At 41.2% G+C, this 25704-nt stretch overlaps 1 protein-coding gene across 2 annotated transcripts in view; it reads right to left on the bottom strand.

Moving 5' to 3' along the window:
* The window catches only part of LOC124275140, a 51893-nt gene extending 35600 nt beyond the window's left edge, over nt 1-16293 (bottom strand). The window contains exon 1 of one of the 2 annotated variants that reach the window (XM_046710630.1): nt 15962-16293. In XM_046710630.1, coding sequence (XP_046566586.1) covers nt 15962-16000 — 39 coding nt within the window. In that variant the 5' untranslated portion in view covers nt 16001-16293. Of the gene's footprint in view, nt 1-10651; nt 10771-15961 lie in introns of those variants that run through there. The other variant, XM_046710631.1, reaches the window with a different exon arrangement.
* Between the last annotated feature and the right edge of the window lie 9411 nt (nt 16294-25704).

A 25704-nucleotide genomic window follows, 5' to 3' on the forward strand; every position in this document is an offset into this window, starting at 1 on the left:
AGTGATATATTCTACATGAAATGTCAGGTGATATGAACTCTTATAACAGTGATATATTCTACATGAAATGTCAGGTGAGATTATGCAGCATTGACAGCCTCAGACAGAATATATCTGCAGCATAAACTTGAATTATGCTTGATAATCTTTCTGAACCTGCTAAGAATTGCCCCATATTTTAAATAGTTAACTATGCATCAAACACTCTTGTCATATTAATTAGATGGTGACTTCTGCCTAAATGAACCTTAACTTCTCTGTCAGGGTCATGACCTTGACCTTTCTTCAGTTCTGTTGGCACTGCTGAATTGACCTCCTGTACTTAAGGTTAATTCCTGTTCAGATCTGAAGATTTATTAAACATGTGACTATAAATTACCTTCTTGTCTTGCAGGATGATTTATATGAAAACCTTTGAACTAATCTGTCCTATTGGCAGGTCTTCAAATTTGCCATCAATGTAATTCAAATACTGTATGCAGGAAGACTGTCAGTCTCTCATGAATCTCTGCTTCTCATCAGTTCATATTCAAGCACTTTCAAGTCAGTCACTCAAACAGTACTGAGTGATTTTTTCCCCAGATTTCTGTCATTTGTCTCTAGCAATTCATTTAATTGCTTCACACACTTTTTGATAATATGAACTATTATTACCACAAAGCAATTATTAAGAAGTACCGTCATGTGTAGCTCTTTGTCCGAGTATGTAACATGCATACAGATTATTACACTGGCATGAGTGTCTTATTTTATAGAACAAGTAAGAATATTCTTATATTTCCCCGGTGAGTGTGACAGTAATGGATTTGAACACGGGTAATTGTCGAGTCAGTATGACCCACATACAAGTTTACCAATTTTCATTTTTACCCAATATTTTTTATCTTTTAGGGTTTCCTTTTACAAATATACACTGATCAAAACCATCTTTTTAGAAAATCACAATTGTGGGAAGACTTCAACAATCTTCAACTATGATGTCATTTCTAGTGTCACATCATACCAGCCTTACATCACAATCAGCTTCAAGTGACATCGACAATGCTGTCCTGTGATGTTATCAATGCAATGGTGAGTATGAAGTGATATTTCCACTTGTGCAATAACTCATTTATTTCTCACCCTATGTGTAGTAACAAATATGTCCGTGAGGCATCAACTTTCTTGACACAAACCACAAGATACCAACCAACACAAGGAGAGGTACAATGCATATTAGGAGAAAAATACAATCACACATTTTCACATGTAAGTATAAACCCACGTAAACAGACAAAGGAGGTACATAGTTATCAAAAGGAGTGACACTGCCTTCCTTGTTGGCAAAGTCACCCAAACAGACAGGTTTACTACCGGGGGGATATGTCCGCTATTTGCTCGCCAGAATTAGCCTCTTTATAGTTTTGAGTGTCACCGGCATTTCTCTTCTTCGTTACACTGCCATCTTTATCAGTTCCCACTGTGATAGGTTTATGTCTGTTTCTGAGTACCGATCACCAGACATCCTTAACTGGTATAATTATCAAGTGTCACACAGGTAAAAGGGAATGTCAGTTGTTACGAAAGTGTAGCCTTGAGTTCTGTTTCTTGTGTATCACACGACACTAGTGTTTATTAAGACCCCTGTGACCCTTGTTTATCAAAAGTGGCTCACAAAAGCATGAACTTATTGGGTACAAAGTATGATTTGGCGGCTTGTTCATCACTGTACCCAACGTTGGGGTGAAGACCAGTTGTTTTGTGTGTGGATCACAGCTTATGCTATCAAACCACTGGTTTGTGTGATTCACTGTTATCTTAAGTCTGCAGAGATGCATGGTGACAGGAGATTGCAAATAACATTTTAGCACTATAACAACAACACATTCAACATTTAGTTTGGTTTATAACATTATTCACCTGAACATTGTAAAAGCCTGCAGAAAAATACTGATCATATTTACTAATCTTGATTTTAACTGTTTACTCAAATAAATTTCATCATGCATCATGCAAAGATTTTATATGACATAAAACATACCTTCTCTGCCTGTTATTTAAGGCTTCAGTAGTGACTAACATATTTTAAAGTAAATTGCTATTATTATTTTCATAATCTAAAGGCAATATACATTTGATAATTGACTCGAGTAAGAGCACACATAATTCAAAACATCTGTATCTCATGAATTTTCTGTACATCATGATGCACAGCCTTCCTCTCTGGCTTGGTGACTTTGTAAATGGTGTGTCATTCTACCAGAAAGGCATCTGGGTCACTGGATTGTCTGGTACAGATTCAATAGAGCCAGGCACCATATAATCAGAATCATGATGAGTGTGACATCAAACAAGAAACAAACAAATATATATATTAGATGTGTCACTGAAAGGCAGGCCATTCTCACAAGAGGAACAATACTTCCTCTAATAAAAGCAAGATATTTTACACATGACAACTTCTTTGTCATACATAATGCAACATTTCATTATAGATTCTTATATATACCGGTACCACTATTGCCTGACAATGGTATAAGAATCAATATTGAAATGTTACATCATACACAATGAAGAAGTTGTCATCCCCAAAGTACCCTGCCTTATTATTTCAAATCAATTTGTATAAAGCAGTCACAGAGGTTATGCTTCCTCTATTGCAAAGGCAACAAACATTGTGCTGTTGAGCTGAATGAGTGAGTGAGTATGGTTTTATGCCGCTTTTAGTAATACTCCAGCAATATCACAGCAGGGGACACCAGAAATGGGCTTTACACATTATACCCATGTGGGTGAGTGAGTTTAGTGAGTTTAGTTTAACGCCGCACTCAGCAATATTCCAGTTATATGGCGGCGGTCTGTAAATAATCGAGTCTGGACCAGACAATCCAGTGATCAACAGCATGAGCATCGATCTGCGCAATTGGGAACCGAAGACATGTGTCAACCAAGTCACCGAGCCTGACCACCCGATCCTGACAGTCGCCTCTTACGACAAGCATAGTCGCCTTTTGTGGCAAGCATGGGTTGCTGAAGACCTAGTCTACCCTGGATCTTCACGGGTCTGTACCCATGTGGAGAATCAAACCCGGATCGGTGGCATGACAAGCCACTAGGCTACCCCACCACCCCTCTGATGATGATCTAAAGTCCATGGACCTAACTGTCACTTAATCTTTCAACTGAGGAAGCTGTGCCTGATACATTACATGGATCCCCACATAAAGCTACCTGTGTTTGAGGCTATCAATATGTCCCTGTGACAAACAATTATCAAGTATATATTGCTTACAAAACTCTATCGACTTGTACAAACCAAATCAGGATACATAATTTCATCAGTCTCATCAGAAAAAGTTATTTTTCTCCATATCATCACATAATACTGTAATTCAATCTCTCTCACTATCCACTATAACACACATATGAGACATGCTTCACTGGGCTATATTCACCACAGAGTGATCACATGACAAAACTTTATCCTCAATTATGTCCCGCCCAGGGCGATATACAATAATATGCTCTGAGCTCTGGGAATAGGAAGATAGTGGGAAAAAATATCAGTTAATGAGGAAAGGCCTATACTGGTGATATATCAAACAGCAATCATCCTCTTGAAACAAAACTGATTAATGTAACTTATTCAAATACTAAAATGAGACAGAACCTTTAAAGAAACTTATGAATCTAAATGAAGATCAAAAGAACCTTTAGCTACAAACATAACTAAAGCAACATTTATAAATAGCAATTTTTATTTCTTTTTATTATCAATTAAAAACAACAGAAAATGTATGTCATTATAATATGATCCATATTGACCAACCACCTGCATACACCACTGTATGCATGTCATATACAGGTTGTGTACAAGCCTAATGCTCTTACCAGTAAGATGTGGTCTATGCCTCGTAATTCCCCACTAAGATCAGATTAATACACTGCAGTATGCTGCCCTTGTGGGACGCTAAACAGATTAGGACTAGTTCTACTTCAGTGAGTTTCAAAGCCGAAGATTTTAACTACTTGGAGGTACACATTCCATATTGTGCATATGACCTCCTAGATACAACTGGCACAAATGCACACAGAACATTTGCTGCGTGAGAAAAACTTGCCATGCTATAAGTTCATTATTCCATATAAGTATTTCTATTCATATAATCATAACATCTCTGTCACACGTTTTGAAGCACAATTCTTGTAGTACTTACAGTATTGGGGCGGCAGGTAGCCTAGTGGTTAAAGCATTCACTTGTCACGCCGAAGACCCAGGTTCTATTCCCCACATGGGTACAATGTGTGAACCATAATTCTGGTGTCCCCCATCATTATGCTGCTGGAATATTGCTAAAAGCATCTTAAAACTAAACTCACTCACTCACTTACAGTAGTATATATAAAGCCATCCAGGGCAAATTTTTCGCTATTTATCCAATTGATACATTTTAATGATTACACAATGCCATTTAGAAAGTGGTCAAATGCAACATATGTTATATTTGGGATTACACTTTCTTAGTAAATTACAAATTCTAGTACTTTTTGATTGAGTCCCATCCGGGATTGAACCCACACCCTCAGAGTTAAAAGTCAGCTGCCTAATTTGACTTCCACAAAATGGAAGTCGGACAACTGGTAGTCTAGACTGCGGACCCCTCTGATAAGTGTAAATTGGCGCGGCTCCGACTTCCATTTTTGTGGAAGTTGCGGTGGCTGAGCGGGTTAGGCGGCTGACTTTGTGTGCTGGCGATTTGGTGCCTGACTCTGAGGGTGTGGGTTTGAATCCCGGATGGGACTCAATCCAAAAAGTACTAGAATTTGTACTTTACTAAGAAAGTGTAATCCCAAACATAACATGATACATTTTAAGTTCCTGAAACTGCAAACAGTTATTGAGGTTTCCTCAAGTGGTACTGTCATAAACCAGTAAAATTTATAAATACAGGTATAGCGAGTGGTGGTCGGGTGCGGTTGTTAATATTTCCTGATCAAGTATAGCAATAAACACGACAAGGGCGAGCAGTTATTGAGGTTTCTTGCGTTAGTATTGCTATAAACCTGTAAACTCTACCCATACAGTTATGACAAGAGTATGGCAAGAGTCTTAGTTGCTGTTGTACAAAGCGGTAAAGTGACGATAACTCCCATACCAGTACATATATTTATGATGTTGTTTTGTACCTTATAGCACAGAGCAGTTTTATTTCTGTAAATAGAATTCTGTTTTGTTGTATCATTTCATTGTGTACATCTCCTCCACAAAACCCTGGACAACACACATCAGTAAACATTTCCACATCACTAGCTCCTCTAAGTCTCTCAACATCCCAGATGTAGGCAAATTAACCCCGAGCAAAACTCCACACATTCAGTGGCTTGACCTAATAATTTACCTTGGTACTTGCTTTTGTCTGAACTGAAAGCATCACAGCATATAGTGTAATCCTCATATCACCTTCTTCATGGGGGTCCTCTTCCCAATATTGTAAGTCCAATGGTCAAATAGGAAAGATCCAATCTAATGTACAGGTGATATCACCATGATATCTAGGCATGTAGTATAAACCTCATATCACCTTCCTCATGAACTGGCTTCGATATAATGAAAGACTAATGGCCAGATAGAACCCACCAACTCTAAACTATAGGTTAGTGACACCATGTGATTGCTTCGCTTTGTCAAAGCCCTACTAATTTCATGGACATGTCAAAAATACATTAAGAGTCTGGTGAATTGATTATAGACTTGAAGACGATACACTTGTTCCCAAACGTGAGAAATAGCCTTGGTCAGTGAGTGGAACATTGCCCTCGGCCTCGCTGAGGTCATCCTCCACTGGCACTGGACAATGGTGATTTGAGTGTTGATACATTTTCAAATGAGACCCTGGTTCTACACCCTTGTCTCCCTTAAATGCCCTAAAGCTTTAATGTAATACCACATGCCCCATTCCACTCTCAATCCATGGTCAGCTTTATCAGCCTATACCCATTTCCTTTCCAGGATTGTTTGTTGTTTAACACCACACTCAGCAAATTCCAGCTATAGAGCAGCGAGTCTGGAAGCAATCGAGTCTGGACCAGACAATCTAGTGATCAGAAGCATGAGCATCGATCTAAAACAATTGGGATACGATGACATGTGTCAACCAAGTCTGAGCACCTTACCCTGTTAGTTGCCTCTTACAAGATGGATTGCTGAAGATCAAATCTAACCCGGATCTTCATGGGGTTCCAGCTGAAGGTGGTGGTGGTGGAATTGTGTTTAACATCGTGCTTGAGAATATTTCGCTCATATGAAGACGTGCATGCATGTGTATGTGTATGTGCGGCTGCTTGTACTAGCCCAGACTTAAGCTGGTTTTATAGCGCTAGCTCACTGAGATACCATGCCGCAGTGAAGCATGAATACCCCACTCAGACACATTATACTGACTCCGAGCCGACCAGTCCTTGTTGTACCCATTAATGCCGAGCGCCAGGCAGGGGACCAACAAGTACCATATTTTAACGTCTTTTGGTATGACGCGGTCGGGGATCGAACCCGCGACCTTCCGCACTCCGGGCGGACGCTCTAACCACTACACCACGGAGGCGGTCTCCAGCTGAAGGAGGCTTAAAGAGTACATAATGCTCAAGAGTCCCTTTACAAAACTGTTTATCTTCAGCTGAATACTTTACTTTGGAGGCTATAGGTGAGTCTACTGGTGAGAGTGAGTGAGTGAGTGAGTTTAGTTTTACGCCGCTTTTAGCAATATTCCAACAACAACATGGCGGGGGACACCAGAAATGGGCTTCACACATTGTACCCATGTGGGGAATCGAACCCGGGTCTTCGGCGTGACGAGCCAACACTTTAACCACTAGGCTACCCCACCGCCCCCTACTGGTGAGAAGTGCAATGGAATAGTGAAATATTACCCACAATATTTTGTGTTGACTGTTTACATTTTCAGGAAAAAACAGTACTTGATTACATGTATTTGAAAATGGTGAAGATTACAAACAATATCTCGTATAGTCATGCATTGTGTTTAGGGATGAAAGTCTAGACTAGGACGTGTGGGACGGACAGAAACAGAAGGTGACATATAATTATCGACTAAATCATGGTAAATATAGGTCACCAGACTTCTGTCTGACCAAACAATACAATACAGTACACCTAACAACTAATAATAACATAATACAGACATCTGCTGAACACTATATCCTGTGCAATGTACAAGCTGTTTGACAACTTGACAAACTTCTAGGAATGTCCTAAATTTCAAGAAAGCACGCCCCAGGTTATTGCTCATAACTTCAAACTGATTCAATGACACCAGAACATTCCAGTATCAACCAAGGCATACACCCATAATGATTAGTGCCGAGTCGACAGGTAAGGCCAGTTTCTTTGATGGTAGTGGTCATTTGTTGACCTGCTTGACCTGATCAATAATAAACCTGCCAAGAGGAAACCCCGGACAGGCCCTGGACAGGCCATGGATCGACCAGGCACAACAAATACACTTACTACAAAAGTATCCCTTTCCGCCCCAACGAAACATTGCCTGTTGGCCTGAACACACCTCTCTGTTTGGCAAGGTTTGTCAAACTGGGAAGAAGTGGAAAGTGCTTACCTGTAAAGAAATCTCACACATACCTGTTATTGAAACAATTTTTTTAATGTTTGGTTTTGTAGTGTAACACAAGGAAAAAGCTTTAGGTGATTTTTTTTTCTTTCAATGGGCATTGTTTGTGTTGTTGAAACGTAATGTCTGTGTGTTGGAAAAACTGCTTTTAAATAAACAAGGAGGAACATATAGAATCTAAGCAAATTTTTCAACCTTTTTCCGTCTACTTTTAAGCACCTCCACTTCTTGCATCTGTTCATGCATCATATTGGTTTGTTGTGTTTGTTTGTTGTATAACGCAGCACTCAACAATGTTCCAGCTATATGACGGTGGTCTGTAAATGATCAAGTCTGGACCAGACAATCCAGTGATTGACATCATGAACATTGATCTACACAATATGAGATACCATATTGGTTTGATATTAACACTGTAACAAATGCTTACAAACCAAGATACCCTAATTTTACGAATAATGTTGAAAAAATATATATTCTCAGAGATATCAAATCAATGTAGGGGTGTCCAAGTTGATGTTAGCACCCCTGTATAAAACTGTCAGATAAGGCAACCAAGACATACTTGTGTAACCAGTCACCTGACAACACTCATCATTTCACCTTTGACCCTGAAATCCCCCCATACCTGGAATTAGCTGCAATCAGGACTTAACTTCAGCTTTGATTTCTTCTACCCTTCCTGCCAACCTATATCCTTCATGGACATAAAACCTGAAACACACTTGTATTGTAATCTAAGCAGTATTCTACCATGACTTCAGTAAATATTGGATTGTGATTGGTTAATCAAAGTCATTTAGAGGTATATAATAACGTTATATACCTCTGATTTTCCAACACAGTATGTGTATTTTTTTTAAATCTTGATAACGCGGTTATGGTAGAATGGAGATAAACGTACTGTGTTGGAAAATAAGAGGCATATAACGAAATTATAATAGCTCTAAATTTTCTATTTAAACTTCACGCTACAAGTTTGGTTTTAAATCAAATTTAGAGCTATTATAATTTCGTTATATACCTCTGATTTTCCAATACAGTATGTTTATCTCCTAAGCATTCAATTTTAAAATACTGATGTGTTTTTTATTTCACAAATTGTTCTTGTCACTACTACGACTGAAACAACAGTTTTGATGTTACAATTTAACACTTTGGGCCTAAAATGGTTTGTCCATTAGATCCAATATCAACTCCTGAGTGTGTAAAACCTGAATATGAAAGGAATACTGGCATTAGAAAACAGATTTACCACCTTCATCAATGTAGGGACTGTCTTCTTTTGTACAGCACAAAACATATAACTTGTTCACATGTAAATATAGCCTGTGTTAATCTTGAGTGTTATGACTGACGGCAAATATCATATTCGCATGTGGACGCCAAACATCAAAGTGTCATACAAAAATAACTGCCCTTAGGCTGTGTTAGGTCAGTACTTCATAACTTCCTCTAACATTTTTGAGGTGGCGATATTATCCATATTTCCTAAGGTGATAATAATACCCGTATTTCCCTACTGAACATTTTCCCACACCCTATTACAAGAGGGACACCTCAGGCTATGTATTCATTTAGAATGTTATCTATATTAATGACTACCTAAACCACTTCACATTCTTTAGCTTATATATTAGCAACTTATCTTCAGAAATTAATATGACAAACATATTCTTCAACTTATCTTAATAGCCATGCACACAAAGTATAAACTATCTTAAGGATAAAAGTCTACCTCATGTGTTGTTCGTTTACCCAATGTCCACAGATGAGATCAATACAGGGTAAAGCTAAGTATCTTATGGGAGATAAAGGTTATGAGTTGAACACTTTCCCACAATGTAACATTACCTCCAGTGTGTATATCCCTCTATTGCATGGCATAGCCGATGGGCTTCATTTCAAGTATTCATAGTCTGTGCATGTTAGATGGACCATGAGGTGTGCGATTAAGCCAAGTCCTCAGGCATATACAACAGTTAATCACCCTGACCCACTATAGAATATTCCCCTGATGATACATAAACATCTATACGTCGTCGTCTTGGTCTATAGATAAACCTTACCTGTTTGACCTATTTAATACCTACCAAAAGGCATGATTGTCAGTAATTGACCAAAACACTTGTCATCTCACAAACTAAAGCACTGCTCAAATCGTGGTAGTCAGTTGCAAAGTGTGCATCTAAATGAATTTGTAACATTATATTATCTGATGATATTATGGTCCACAGCCGCTAAAAATAACAAAAAATAACCTCAGTTTCCTCTGCAAAAACATTTACACTGTCTACCTCTATATATTACCAGATAACAGACCACTTATCTAAAAAGAATGTACCATATACCCTAGGGATGTAATTATATGATATTTAGCTTTGTGAATCGTTAAAATAAATTCACTGTAGTTTTGCAAGAAATTGTATTTTACCATGGAATAAAAACTATTAAAACATTCTGAATATGTGGCCTCATATTTCAAATAACATATGGTATATCTCATTCTAGACAATACTGTATTTCAGACAAATCTGAGTACAAGCATCAGATAGAGAAAAACACTACACAAAGAAGATATAACAAAAATGAATAACAATAAAATTTATCATTAAAATGTAGGTTGGACCCATGTTGCCAGCAAATTCACTGAATGTTTTAAATGTTCCATGAGTGTAACAAAACAGGATCATAATATGAACTGATAGTGGTATAAGTGTCGTATCATCTGAAGGTATCAATGATGCACTGGTGTATCAGTACTTCACCATTTGTTGCAAGTAGGCACATGGCTATAGGTCTATCACAGCTGTCTCCCCATACATCCTCATAACATCCCCACAACATCCCCAAACAGGAGGTCGTATGATCCCACGTGTAGGCATCCAAACAAACCAGGCCATTTCGGAAGGAGCTAGCTCAAAGATGATCCTTCAAAATATTCCATCATACACAATACAATTATTCAGCTGAGTTTCAACAAAAGGAATTATTTGAAGTAATCCTGATGTAATTCCATCTTGGCTTACCACTGCTAGTCTAAGCCCTTACAATGAATACTTTCGAGTATTTCTCAGCCTGACAAACACGTCAAAATGATATCCGTCTTTTTCATAGCAGCGACAGTTTGTTGAGCCAAACAAACATGGCCTCTATACTTCCTTCTTTACATAGACATGCAATATTAATATTTATCCCATCCTGGTGATTCATATGAAATAGTATCTCATGCATGATAACACTCACTATTACGCCACACCCACTGTGAGAGGAGCCGAAGTAAACATTGTTTGCCAGAGTTTATTACTTTATCATATGGACTGCTCTTTAAGAAATGAAATGGTGATATCCCAGAATTTTGGACCTGGACCAGTGTCATATCCATGCCAACATAAACAATGGAAATAGGGAATACTCTATACTCTGCCAGGGTGTCTGGAAACTAACATTAGTATCCAAGAACATGTTATGTGTCCTTGAGAAACTCCAATGTAATATTCTATTTGTCACGTCTAATAAACCAAGATGGGCAAATCTGATGCAGTATTTCCACACCTTGATTATAAGCTATGCCATAGGCCTACATATTTAAGTGTATGTAGAGGCCTTCAGCCATGGATATTCACAGCATGATTATGCAGGCTCCGGAATTGTTAACTGCAATATATTGTTTGACTCATATTGCGAAGTATAACCATAAACATTTTTATGAGTTGTGAGGTGTGAAAAAGTAATTAAATGAGATATTGTTGGCTGGGATTATGTGGTGAGTTATAACCCTCCTGGCCACTGTCACTGGACACTATAACTGTGTTAGTGGACTTATTACTAGGTTGTATAACTGCTTATTTCCTTCTGCTACTGAACATCTGTTTCATGATTAGTTAAAGGTAGAATGGGCAGGGCTTCTATTGCGTTACTGCACTGAACAATAGGCTCATACTGTTGTCTACAGTTCTTTGTGTATCATCAATATAAGCAGTCTTTGCAGTATTCAAAAAGCTTTTTGCATAAAAATTGAATTCAGTGTTTGTACATTATGGAATTCTGTGTTCTGTCTGAATCCTCCATATTATATAAAAGTAACATCTTATATACAGTGAATCCTGATTAATCCTGGCCCTGATAGTGTGGACACACACGCATACACGCACACACACCGATGATAGTAAGTGAGTGAGTATGGTTTTATGCCATTTTTATCAATATTCCAGCAATATCATGGCGGGGGACACCAGAAATGGGCTTCACACATTGTACCCATGTGCTGAATCGAACCTGGGTCTATGGCGTGACGAGCAAACGCTTTAACCACTAGGCTACCCCTGATGATGATAATGTATGTAATGTGACATTAACCAGTTATAATGATTCTTGAATCTAACATGATGATCAATCCAGGTGATATCAGAGAGGTCACTACGGTCCGTATCTATGGACTTTCTATGTCAAACTAGTGGATATGAAGAGAAACATGCATCAAAAACCCTTAATATCCAAACAAATATGCTTCCAAGAATAATATATAATCAGATATTTGTATATTTGTATATTTGAATATTGTATATTCATGCACAACTTTGATGTTTACATACAAGTTCTTTTTAAATGAAAATATCATTTGGATAGCCATCATGTGTATTTCATGATGAAACACTTCACATCTCAACACTTCCTACATTCAGATAACATCTTAAGAAATCTCCAGACTATTTTCAGCTTCACAGGTCACATGAGCTGTACCCCCAAGATAAACCGCAAATCCATCCGATTAAACCCCTTTGAAAACACCCAGGAAATTAGCCACAGTTTAAACCCCAGAGCAAGGAGCCAATATAGGACACAACATTCAGGGGTCAGGGGTCAGACTCCAGGGTCAATGGGGGCCTTTGGGGGGGTAAGGGAGGGACAGGTTAGTGTTGCATAGATAAGTGGAGGGAGCCTCTAACATGTAAATGTCAAAGTTATCTCTCTATAATCAGCACACTGACTGCCAGACCTACTTATGCCTGAGAGTAGGCTGTTCTGAGCCTCCACTGCCTCCTGTGTCGCTTGTGTCATACCTCAGGTACTCAATACAGCATTTACAGGTGCCCATTACAGGGTTACAGGTGCCCTCTTACAGTCATAGGAAGTCTGGTGTTTCAAGACCAGTCCAGAGGACAAGTGCATGCATTTTACAGTCTTCAGTTTAAGTCAGTCTTAAATTGTAACCCTCTTACAGTCATAGGAAGTCTGGTGTTTCAAGACCAGTCCAGAGGACAAGTGGATGCATTTTTTCACCTGTCTTCAGTTTAAGTCAGTCTTAAATTTTAACAATACATCAGTGAATCTCAACACCCCTAGGCCAAATAAAAAAATGTTGTGGTTCCATTACACCTCTTTAGAATTTAGGGTAGGCAGGTAGGATTTTTTTTTTCAGCATTTTTTTTTAGAAGTAAAGTACAAACTAATAACACATTTATCAATGTATAATTGTTATTCAATCAAGGTTTCGGCCATCATGTCAACTTTTTATATCTGAATGACCAATGTCCGTCGGTGCCGGGGAAAAACAATGGTATCTAAAAGCTTATTTCATTCATACCGCTTAAAAAAATTAGGGTCGGCACCAAAATCCAAGGGTCGGTCGGGTAATCGGAACCACAACATTTTTTTTTAGGGCCTACAGATCAGTGTAACGTCAACACTGATCGATTTGCCACAAGCAGACAAAATCTCATTTCACTAGTACTCAGAGCTGATAGCTAGTTCAGCCTGAACACGCCATCCCGTAAGAGAGAACTTGTTGAAAATTATAGCCTTTAAAAAAACTACCACAGAATGAGGTCTACCATCATTTCACTAGTCATCAGCACAATTTAGTTGTCTTGGGCTAGTGGGCGTGTACAAAGGGTCTTGTAAAGATAAATGGAAAAACACTAGCTTTAAGCAATATATTGTCACTATATATGCCTGTGTTATTGTGCTAAATTAGTGATCGAGTTTAGTTTTTAGCAGTATTATAGCAATATCACGGCAAGGGACACCTGAAATGGGCTTAACACATTGTACCCATGTTGGAATCTAACCCAGGTCTTTGGCATGATGAATGACCGCTTTAACCACGAGACTACCTGACCGCCCATATTGTGCTAAAACCAAGGCAGCGACGATGAATACCTTGATGAGTAATTTTGCATAATACGAGCATGAATATTGAGAACAGTATCTGAGTTGTCTGGCAGTTCAGAGTGTAACAGTGCAGGCGTAAGTTCAATAATAATCATTAAAGAGGCTTACTTACGGTAAGGGCAGTATGCCTATAGATCTATATGTAGGTGAAGGATGCACTGACATTACTAGCGTGACATGATCCTCAATGAATCATACTTACTCTACCACTCACGACATGCATGATTATAGGTTTAGTGGTTTTGCCACAGGCGTAAAACCCAAGTGGTGAAAAATTTCTTTTGGTCCTATGAGCTTTGGTTAGATAAGTCTATATGTTAAGATATGGGCGCAGGATGATATAGCATAAAATATCCCCAAACACCCTGTAAGTCATGGTAGTAGTACTTCCATTGAGATCATGGTACCTAATTTCTGTATTAATATATTAAAGTTAAATCTGTGTAAATAAGTTGGGGTTCCAAAAATTAATTGTCATGATTTCAAAACTATGAAAATCTGTTAATTACAGAAAATAATTACTTTGAGAAATTACCCTGATTAAGGATTAACAAACCACATGATCTCACTTAGGGGAACATCCGATTGACAAGAAATAGTATGATACTTTATGGATAACAACTTCTTTAGCATATTATGAGTGTGTGAGTGAGTTTAGTTTTACGCTGCACTCAGCAATATTCCAGCTATATGGCGGCGGTCTGTAACTAATAGAGTCTGGACCAGACAATCCAGTGATCAACAGCATGAGCATTGATCAAAGCAACTGGACCGATGACATGTGTCAACCCAGTCAGCGAGCCTGACCACCCAATCCCGTTAGTCGCCTCTTACTACAAGCATGGGTTACTGAAGATCAATTCTAACACGGACCTTCACGGGTAGCATATTATGAAGTGACGTTTCAGTATAGATTCTTAAACCATTGTCAAGACAACAGTATAAGAATCTATACTAGAAACATCACTTCATAATATAATAAAGAAGTTGTTATCCATAAAGTACAGGGGTTAAACGTTATGCTTTTACCACAGTCGGTACATATTACCGTACAAGGCCTTCCGTTCGGTCAGTTTCGGTTTGGTATATGAGATATGATCATAAAATGCAGAAAATTGACAACAAACATTACATTTTTTAATAACATGGGGAAAAAAATAACCATATTCTTTGTTATTTTGAATGAACAAAACTGTCATTTTATGACTAGATAGAAATAAATGACAGTACAAAAACCAAAAATACCGAATTTTTGGATTGCATTACAGTGTACCAAACAGAAGGCCAAAAAACACTGCGGTTCTACTAATACTGTGATATACTGTCTCACCCCTAAGAAAGTATCATACCTTTCTAATTATTCATCAACTTCTAAAATGCCAATCAAACAGATCATTCCCATGACTGTTAAATAATACATAGGAAATGCATGTTGAGCTCATTGTGTGAACATAAGCTTCAATGTGTGGAGGTCAGGATGACCCCTGATGGAAACCACACCCACATATGCCGTACATGAGTGTATTGTTTCAAGGACGCTTCTTCCATCCGTGTGAAACTTCACCCAGGTTTAATCATAATTCACATTACTGGGACATCTCGGGGAGGATTCAACTCTGTATTGATTGCACATCTTATTCCTACCATATATGGAACTGGTGACACTTAACTGCCCAGCCAGCTTCCACTGAGAGACATTACAGCTTAATATCACAGCATACATCAGCTTAACTTTAGGTGGTCCTGACTAATTAACCCATATTCATCAGTATTACGTCACGTTGGGAAACCAGCTTCCATCGAGACGCCGACTCCTGCTAACGCGATAAGTCCGAATATAAAGGATATCCTATTTATAGCATTAGTCACAACTATTAAACAACCTTTATAAGGAAATAACCCACATTTCCGAGGAACATGCATATCACAGGCACAGTTACAAGCATTGTAAATTACACATGAAACTTGAGTCGCTATTTCTAGTCCTGCATCCAAAGTGCCTTTCATTCTAAACTGTAAAGATCTAGTGCATACTGCACATGTCAACATTGTTTTGTATCAATAAACACGTCCACATGTGGAATGACAGTCTTGGTTCTTCCTGCTGCAAACATTATCATAACGGATAACACACCATCGACATAAATAACACTACAAAAACATACCTCTTCTTTTGATTTGGATATTTCCGCGATCGATTCCATCTCGGTATCTTTCCAGTATACACAAATACAGTAGTATCCTTTGGTATCGTCTGCTTGTTCCAGTCGGCTTGTAGAGGCAGACGACAACTGCCGTCTGCTCCTGTATGCTCGCGTCTACTCGATGCCAGTAAAGATCCACGCGATATCTACAACCCAGCTCACACGGGCAGTTCTACCCCGCTGTAATCGGTACTGTTGGTAATCATGTTTCTTTGTGACTGGACGGGTGTCCCAGCGCCTCTCGTCTGCTCTAGGCCGTTTTACCTGGGGATTCGCCAGTGTGCGACAGCCCGGCGTTACCACGTGGGTTGTGACATCATACCGCACGCGGCTGGTGTATATATAGCGTCGTCTTTCTGCTCGAGCCAGTGTTGTGGAAAGCGTTGCGTTCTGTTGAGAGTCGCATATTGTAAGGTGCTTCGTCTCGCTCAGTGACACTCGTTAATCACCAGGGATTTAGGCAGGTAAATTGAACACAAATTGGTAGTGTAAATGTAGTACTACGATAAGCAAGCGTTCTTCAAAAGGCATACAGATGTTAGAATTGTAATCCCCTCAAGCCCAAAGAGTATTTAATATCAACATTCCATGATATTTATTACAAACAATTTCGCTCTGGGAAGTGAGTGATGTTATATGTTGCCTTTATACAGGCAACAAGAGGTCGAAATAACTAAACGTCTGACATCCCTTAGTCATCCAGTGTCTTAGATGGGCAAGTAATCCTGTAGGCTCCTGTTCCCCATTTGTCTGGCAATGTATTCCCTACTGGTAACAGGTAGACATTAAGCCATAATGGTGTATCGTTAGGCGTTACAGTAAAGAATGACAGCCTACAGCAGGCATCTTTACAATTCTGGATTTTTTGCCGAAATCTGTAATTTATTGGAGCAAATTATTTTAATTAGATGAAATAAGGATCCATTTGTTGTAAGACGCCGTACAGTATTATTTAGTTTTAAGACGAAGATCTGTAAATGCACGAGTTTGTTGCAGGATTCCCGAATTTTGGAAGCAAGCAAGTATTCAATGCCACAACAGGTGCCCGGTGCCTCGCTTTGAAACCTGTGCAATATGGGGTCGGCAGAACTGTGGCTCATGCTTTCAGTCATCGGTTCGCCTCATTCTGATCATTAACCGCCGTCATACACCATGGGTCAGTACAGATGTCGGATGGCTGAGATGTGCTACCTTGGCTCGTTTGTCATCGTACTCCGATTTATTTCTGTTCCAGACTCGCGTATTTACAACCGGCGTCATACTGCCGACTGGTGTGTAAAACAACACCCGCTCGCTACGACCAATCGGTTTATCACCGAGATCATAAGAAACGTATCTGGTGTAAAGAAACACGCGTATACTATTGCGTCGCCATGGTGTCTTTACACAGAGCAACCGTCCGTTCCTGATGTGTATCTAAATCATGCCCCATCGTTATCCGGCGAGTTAGTTCAGCATCCTATTTTTGTCGTAACAAGCGGCTTAATTGTACCGGGTGGTAGTCACTTAATGGGTTGCTGTCATCGTACCCGTACGGTGCGGATCGATGCTCCTCACATTGTTGTGTGGCTGGATGTACATCTTCCCGAAGCAAGGGAGTTAACTGAGTAACTAACGGGTATACCTGCCTGCTCAGTGTAGTGAGTGAATTAAGTTTTACGCCGCCTTTGGCAATATTCCAGCAATATCACGGCGGGGGGACACCAGAAATGGGCTTCACACATTGTGAATCGAACTCGGGTCTTCGGCATGACTATAGAACGCTTTAACCACGAGGCTACCCGCCGCCCCGACTGCCAAGTGTAGACGTGATATACTTTTCTGACCTTTCAGCTATAACCTGCACCAGCATCAGTGCTTAATCACCCATAGAAATTCTCTTCAAACACAAACGAATTTATGAATTTCACATTTTCTTAATCAAAGGCTTGCCTAACGCATGTCATATGAAGTACTAAAATAAGGATTGGCTTGGTACAATGTACATCCTGACTGACGGGGTGTTAGAGTCCACCCGAATTAGTGGATCGTTGCTCAAGCTTGCAAAGTTTTACCACCCGTAGTTTGCCTGGAGTTTACTATGCACAGGGGGTGGTGGGGTAGCCTATTGGATAATGCTTCGCTCGTCACGACGAAGACCCCGGGCTCAATTCCCCAGATGGGTACAATGTGTAAAGCCAATTTCAGGTGTCCCCTAACATGATATTATTGGAATATTGCCAAAAGCGGCGTAAAACTATACTCACTCACTCACTCACTTATTATGTACAGTCCGCCCTTGTGAAGCACGTCGTAAAACAACATTCCCGCAGTTTCCACTATGGTTAAACAGTAATATTCGGAAAACAAAGTTTACTCTAGATTCACTTTAGTTTTACGCCGCTTTTAGCAATATTCCAGCAATACACCGAGGGACACCACAAATTGGCTTCACACATTGTACCCATGTGGGGAATCAAACCCGGTTGAAGGGCGTATGCTTTAACCACTAAGCTACCCCGCCGCCCCACTTTAGCCATTAACGGGTTCTCCGGGTACGAACCAGGTCGACGCAGAGCTGCAGTCAGTATGTAGGGTACCCGTATGTCCATGTGGGGAACTGAACCCGTCTTCGGCGTGAAGAGCGAACGGCTTAAAACCACAATACTATCCCACTCCACTTTGGTCAATAATGGGTACGAACCGGGTTTTCGGCGTAACGAGCGAACGCTTTAACCACCAGGCTACCCCACCCCACTTTAGCCATTAACGGGTTCTCCGGGTACGAACCGGGTGGACACAGAGCTGTAGTCAGTATGTCGGTTATCCGCATGTCCATGTGGGGAATCGAACCCGGGTTTTCGGCGTAACGAGCGAACGCTTTAACCACTAGGCTACCGCCCCACTTTAGTCAATAAAGGGTTCTCCGGGTAAGAACCGGGTGGACACAGAGCTGTAGTCAGTATGTCCGGTATCCGCATGTCCATGTGGGGAGTCGAACCTTGGTTTTCGGCGTAACGAGCGAACGCTTTAACCACTAGGCTACCGCCCCACTTTAGTCAATAAAGGGTACGAATTGAACCGGGTGGACGCAGAGCTGCAGTCAGTACGTGGGGTACCCGCACGTTAATGAGGAGATCGCCTTACAATGACACACATGAGCCAACACTTAACAATAGGCCAACTGGGTTACCAGTATCGTTAACGACCGTAAACAAAATACGTTTGGTAAACTGTATGTTTACGCTAAAGACACTCATTCCTTGTAAACATACCTCAAGGCCATATTTGTTAAAAATGACTGAAAGTGCTGAATATTAAAAAAAGGCGAGTTACCACAGCAACCCATACGATAAAACCCTTCTTGTAAATATTTACGATTTTTTCTGTTTTATTCTATTTCGTCCAAAGTGTAAACTGCCAAGAGCATATGACATTACCCATCCACCCGTATACCTGATCCTCCACTGCCTTCTCACTATACCAGACACCCGGTATATCAATAACCAAGGTTTGTTTTTGGGTGTCCATGTGTTTTCACGTTGGGAGGGAGGGTTCTACCACTGCATGTGGGGCACCCAGTATACACATCACCTACCCGTCACGTCAGTGTGCATGACTGGGATATATCAAAGTGTTACTCATCAAGTTTCGAAGTGCCTTGTCATGTTGCTCAACATGCACTCGTTACACCCGGTAGTTATACAGCTTATTCCCGTCCGTGCACGTGGTTGTAGGGATGAATAAATTTAATATTCTGAATTGAAGAACTATACTTGTCAGCTACATGTATTTCATACAAATATCACTGGACATTGCTGTCTTAACCATATTCCGAACGGGTTTGTGTTTTTGTGCAATAAATTACTGAAGTATATCCAATCGCCCTTTGTATCCAAACCAAAAATTGTTGATATCAATTAAATGATATTATTTAAATTTACTTTTAATATGGAAACCTGTTCACGAAGTATTGCACAGGGGTGGAAAATGTGGAATCACGATTTCATAAAAAAAGTCTATTTTTGTAAGAAGAAATAAAAATAAGTACCTGATATTTCATCGCACCCTAGTGTGGATCGGTTGGTTATAGAGCGGCCTCTCTATTTCATCTCACCCTAGTGTGGATCGGTTGGTTATAGAGAGGCCTCTCTATTTCATCACACCCTAGTGTGGATCGGTTGGTTATAGAGCGGCCTCTCTATTTCATCGCACCCTACTGTGGATCGGTTGGTTATAGAGCGGCCTCTCTATTTCATCTCACCCTAGTGTGGATCAGTTGGTTATAGAGCGGCTTCTCTATTTCATCTCACCCTAGTGTGGATCGGTTGGTGATAGAGCGGCCTCTCTATTTCATCTCACCCTAGTGTGGATCGGTTGGTTGTAGAGCCGTGTCTCTATTTCATCTCACCCTAGTGTGGATCGGTTGGTTATAGAGCGGCCTCTCTAGTTCATCTCACCCTAGTGGATCGGTTGGTTATAGAGCGGCTTCTCTATTTCATGTCACCCTAGTGTGGATCGGTTGGTTATAGAGCGGCTTCTCTATTTCATCTCACCCTAGTGTGGATCGGTTGGTTATAAAGCGGCCTCTCTATTTCATCTCACCCTAGTGTGGATCGGTTGGTTATATAGAGGCCTCTCTATTTCATTTCACCCTAGTGTGGATCGGTTGGTTGTAGAGCCGTGTCTCTATTTCATCGCACCCCAGTGTGGATCGGTTGGCTACTGTGCGGCCTCGCTGTTTCACCCTACCCCAGTTTTAATCGCTTTCCGCCTGGATCGGGAGAGATGACTAGCTGGATCGGGAGAGATGACTAGCTGGATCGGGAGAGATGACTAGCTGGATCGGGAGAGATGACTAGCTGGATCGGGAGAGATGACTAGCTGGATCGGGAGAGATGACTAGCTGGATCAGGAGATGACTAGCTGGATCGGGAGAGATGACTAGCTGGATCGGGAGAGATGACTAGCTGGATCGGGAGAGATGACTGACTGGATCGGGAGAGATGACTAGCTGGATCGGGAGAGATGACTAGCTGGATCGGGAGAGATGACTAGCTGGATCGGGAGAGATGACTGACTGGATCGGGAGAGATGACTTGCTGGATCGGGAGAGATGACTAGCTGGATCGGGAGAGATGACTAGCTGGATCGGGAGAGATGACTAGCTGGATCGGGAGAGATGACTAGCTGGATCGGGAGAGATGACTAGCTGGATCGGGAGAGATGACTAGCTGGATCGGGAGAGATGACTAGCTGGATCGGGAGAGATGACTAGCTGGATCGGGAGAGATGACTAGCTGGATCGGGAGAGATGACTGACTGGATCGGGAGAGATGACTGTTGGAGAGATGACTAGCTGGATCGGGAGAGATGACTAGCTGGATCGGGAGAGATGACTAGCTGGATCGGGAGAGATGACTGACTGGATCGGGAGAGATGACTAGCTGGATCGGGAGAGATGACTAGCTGGATCGGGATGAGAGATGACTAGCTGGATCGGGAGATGACTAGCTGGGAGATGACTAGCTGGATCGGGAGAGATGACTAGCTGGATCAGGAGAGATGACTGAGCTGGATCAGGGAGAGATGACTAGCTGGATCGGAGAGATGACTGACTGGATCGGGAGAGATGACTAGCTGGATCGGGAGAGATGAGCTGGATCTGACTGGATCGGGAGAGATGACTTGCTCGGGAGAGATGACTAGCTGGATCGGGAGAGATGACTTGCTGGTCGGGAGAGATGACTAGCTGGATCGGGAGAGAGAGATGACTAGCTGGATCGGGAGAGATGACTGACTGGATCGGGAGAGATGACTAGCTGGATCGGGAGAGATGACTAGCTGGATCGGGAGAGATGACTGACTGGATCGGGAGAGATGACTTGCTGGTCGGGAGAGATGACTAGCTGGATCGGGAGAGATGACTAGCTGGTCGGGAGAGAGAGATGACTAGCTGGATCGGGAGAGAGAGAGATGACTAGCTGGATCGGGAGAGATGACTAGCTGGATCGGGAGATCAGGCTCACTGACATGGTTGATGCGGGTTATTGTTTCCAAGTTGTGTAGTTCGATACCATGATGTCAATCACTGAATAGTCTGGTCCAGATCATTTACATACCGAGTGGGGCGTTCAACAACAGGCAAAACCCTTCACTAATTTGCAATTGCATGGGTGAATTACATACAAGCTGTACCATTGCTGATTGGCACCCACTCGTGACAGGTGCTCGATGACAGCCCTTAAGGTATAGACACAGTGTATAAAGGCATCATTCAGCATATATAGCCATAACAGGCAAGTATTCTCGACGTGCAGCCGTTAGACACAGCGTTCATGTACCATTACTCCATCTACATGCTCGGCACAATATGCCGTTCTGATAATTAGGCGAGGGTATGGTTCTCCGAACGTGATGAACTCCTCTCACGGCGGGTTACGACACGCCCATGTCTACACGGCAAAACAAAGTGGATGCACACAGGCTGTGGAGTGTAACTCTCGGGGAGAGTAACGTTTGACAAGCCTGGGTAAAGATGGCCATAAACAGAAAGAATGAGAACCAGCTTCACCGCGAATGGAACACTGACACGCAAATTCTCCATTCAGAGACGAGACTGTGAATGTGGCAAACTGCATCGAAAACCATATTTCCTGGCAATATTAATGTTGTTGTCGTTGATGTTGGTGAGTGGGTTTTGTTTCACGCCGCACTCAGCAATATTCCAGCTATATGGCGGCGGTCTGTAAATAATCGAATCTGGACCAGACAATCCAGTGATCAACAGCATGAGCATCGATCTACGCAATTGGGATACGATGACCGTTGATATCGTTGAGGTTGGTGCTGTTGATGGTGGTGTGTGGTTTGAGTTCTCATTATCAGTATCTTGGTACATGTTTACATGGTGTGTAGGGGCGGTGGGGTAGCCTAATGGTTAAAACGTTGGCTCGTCACGCCGAAGACCCGGGTTCGAATCCCCACATGGGCACAATGTGTGAAGCCCATTTCTGGTGTCCCCCACCGTGATGTTGCTGGAATATTGCTAAAAGCGGCGTAAAACCAAACTCAGTCAGTCAGTCAGTCAGTCAGACATGGTGTGTTTGTTCGTCACGCTCAATAATATTTTAGCTGTATTTTCCAGTAATGTTTCCGCTGTAAATAATCGTCTCGCGACCAGACAATCCAGTGACTGATATCCCGAGCAGCGACCCACGTCGTCTGGGCACGTTGTCCCGCCATCAGCGACAACACCGAAGCTGGACACCCAGAATCGCCTGAAGTGTAGTTTGCTGGAGACTGCTTCTCACAGGGAATCTCGTGGCGAGTTGTTGTGATCGGTACGAAGACACCCTTGTTTATTGAGAGATCATGCAAGCTATTGTTGTGTTTTCACTCCTTGTACGAGGTGTCAGTATCTCCAGTTACTGTTTATAGGGAACGCGCCGTATGAGATGACATTTCAGAGGCAACTGTGTCAATGATGTTGTGATTGTACTTAGCAAACGTGGTTTGTGGTGTGTGGGAGTTGGTGCACGCTCCTCGTTGTGGCTTGTGGTGTCTAGTGTGTGTGGGGGCACGTGCTGACACACACTGACGTAATGCAAGCATGTTAACACCGGCCTACCTCCAACACCAGACTCGACAAGGTACATTGTCCCACGTGAGATGGTGTGTTGGGGTATAAGTACGATATATCCCGGTTATAGTGACGTAACATAGCATTGTTTATCGTCATGTCAAGACGTGAGGAGTGGCTGGACAGACGCCCAACTGCAAAGGATATAAATACATATATGCATTAGCATGTGTAATGCACTTTACTTTACATATTTACACTCTGCATGTGAGCTAAATACACAACCAGGCGGCAATGTTGGTGAAATAAACAATACTGACTACCGCGCTGTCGTCAAGTATATGGGGCGGTGGGATAGCCTAGTGGTTAAAGCGTTGACTCGTCACGCGAAAGACCCGGGTTCGAATCCCCACATGGGTACAATGTGTGAAGCCCATTTCTGGTGTCCCCCGCCGGGATGTTGCTGGAATATTGCTAAAAGCGGCGTAAAACCAAACTCAGTCAGTCAGTCGTCAAGTATATTCACCTGAAAGAGCCGTCCGTATACGGACAAGGTGTCAACGACGACACCCACCGTCGCAACTTCAGAGGAAGGCACACACCATGATATTGATCTTCAGCAACCCATGCTTGTCGTAAGAGGCGACTAACGGGATCGGGTGGTCAGGCTCGCTGACTTGGTTGACACATGTCATCATATCCCAATTGCGCAGATCGATGCTCATGATGTTGACCACTGGATTGTCTGGTCCTGACTCGATTATTTACAGACCGCCGCCATATAGCTGGAATATTGCTTAGTGTGGCGTAAAACTAAACTCACTCACTTACTCCGAAAGAGCATTATCTGCAAATGAGAATGTCAATGTGCTTGTTTAGGCGTTCTGGGATTCCTAAGGAACCCAGCTAGTGAACTAAACCCAGCTAGGTCAGACCATTGAAGGCTGAAGCAGGCTAATCAGAATAGACAAATGTGAAACATGTGATTTAAACATATTTTTATTCATGAAGATGAATTGGGATTGGTGAACAAGCATTACTGCTTATATTAACACCGCTCCCATGCAACATATAATACAACATGAAAATGGAGGATTTGACGTCATTGATACTGACCATTGCATAAATATAATATTTTTTAAATGTATAAATATATACAGATTACATGAAATACAACTATTCTCTAAGTAGTCATAAGTTAGAGAGTTACAGTTGTGTGTGTCTCACAAGCCATTGTAGAAATATAAATCAATCATGAGAAGGTTGTTGAGTAAATTTAATTATTGTCCTGAGAAAATTTAAAGCGTTGTGTCTTGGTTATATAATCGTGGACGGATTCAACTATTTTCTGGTTTACACAGGGAGTAAGTTCTTTGTTTCCCTTAAGAATGTTATCCAGGTTATAACCGGTAGTGTAAAAATACATATTAAGTCTTATCCGAGTATATTTACGGCAAGTGAGGAAATAGTGTAGGGCGTTTTCACTCTGATGTCCACAAGAACAACAAGGGCTGTCTATTAAATGTCTGTTATACTTATCGGCGTTTAGGTCGCTACATCCGAGCCTGTGGCGGCAGTGAACGATTTGGCAAAAACGAGTGCCATAATTAGGGTCAAAGTATATCTTATTTTCAGTTTTTGTAATTAGGTTTTTAAATTCTGTGAGATTACATGACGCTCTGGAATTTGGTAGGGCATTCCATAAATTTATTGTGGCAGGTAAAAAGGATTTAGCATAAGAGGCAGTGCGACTGTAAATTCCTTGTATTTCAGAGTTATTCCTCAAGCTGTAGTTTGTAGTTCCGGAGACGGAGTTTGGGATCAGGTCACAAAGATATTTTGGCAATTGGTTGTTGTACATCTTATAGAAAAAAAGTTAACTTCTGGCAATTCCTTCTATCTTGCATGGACTGAGATTTGGTTTCATTATAAAGTTTGTTATGACTTGTGCCACGGACGGCACCACATATAGTTCTCAGAGCATCAAGACGTAAATTTTCTAATGTACGCGATTGCTCAGAAGTACAGTTATCCCAAATATGCGAACAATAGTCAAATATTGGCAAGATATAGGATTTATACATAATATCCAACGTTTTACGTGATAATCGGTATTTAAAACTCCTCAGACAACTGATCATAG

The sequence above is a fragment of the Haliotis rubra genome, unplaced genomic scaffold (assembly GCF_003918875.1).
Source record: "Haliotis rubra isolate DU_JTF1 unplaced genomic scaffold, ASM391887v1 Scf199, whole genome shotgun sequence".
Taxonomy (NCBI): Eukaryota; Metazoa; Mollusca; class Gastropoda; order Lepetellida; family Haliotidae; genus Haliotis; species Haliotis rubra.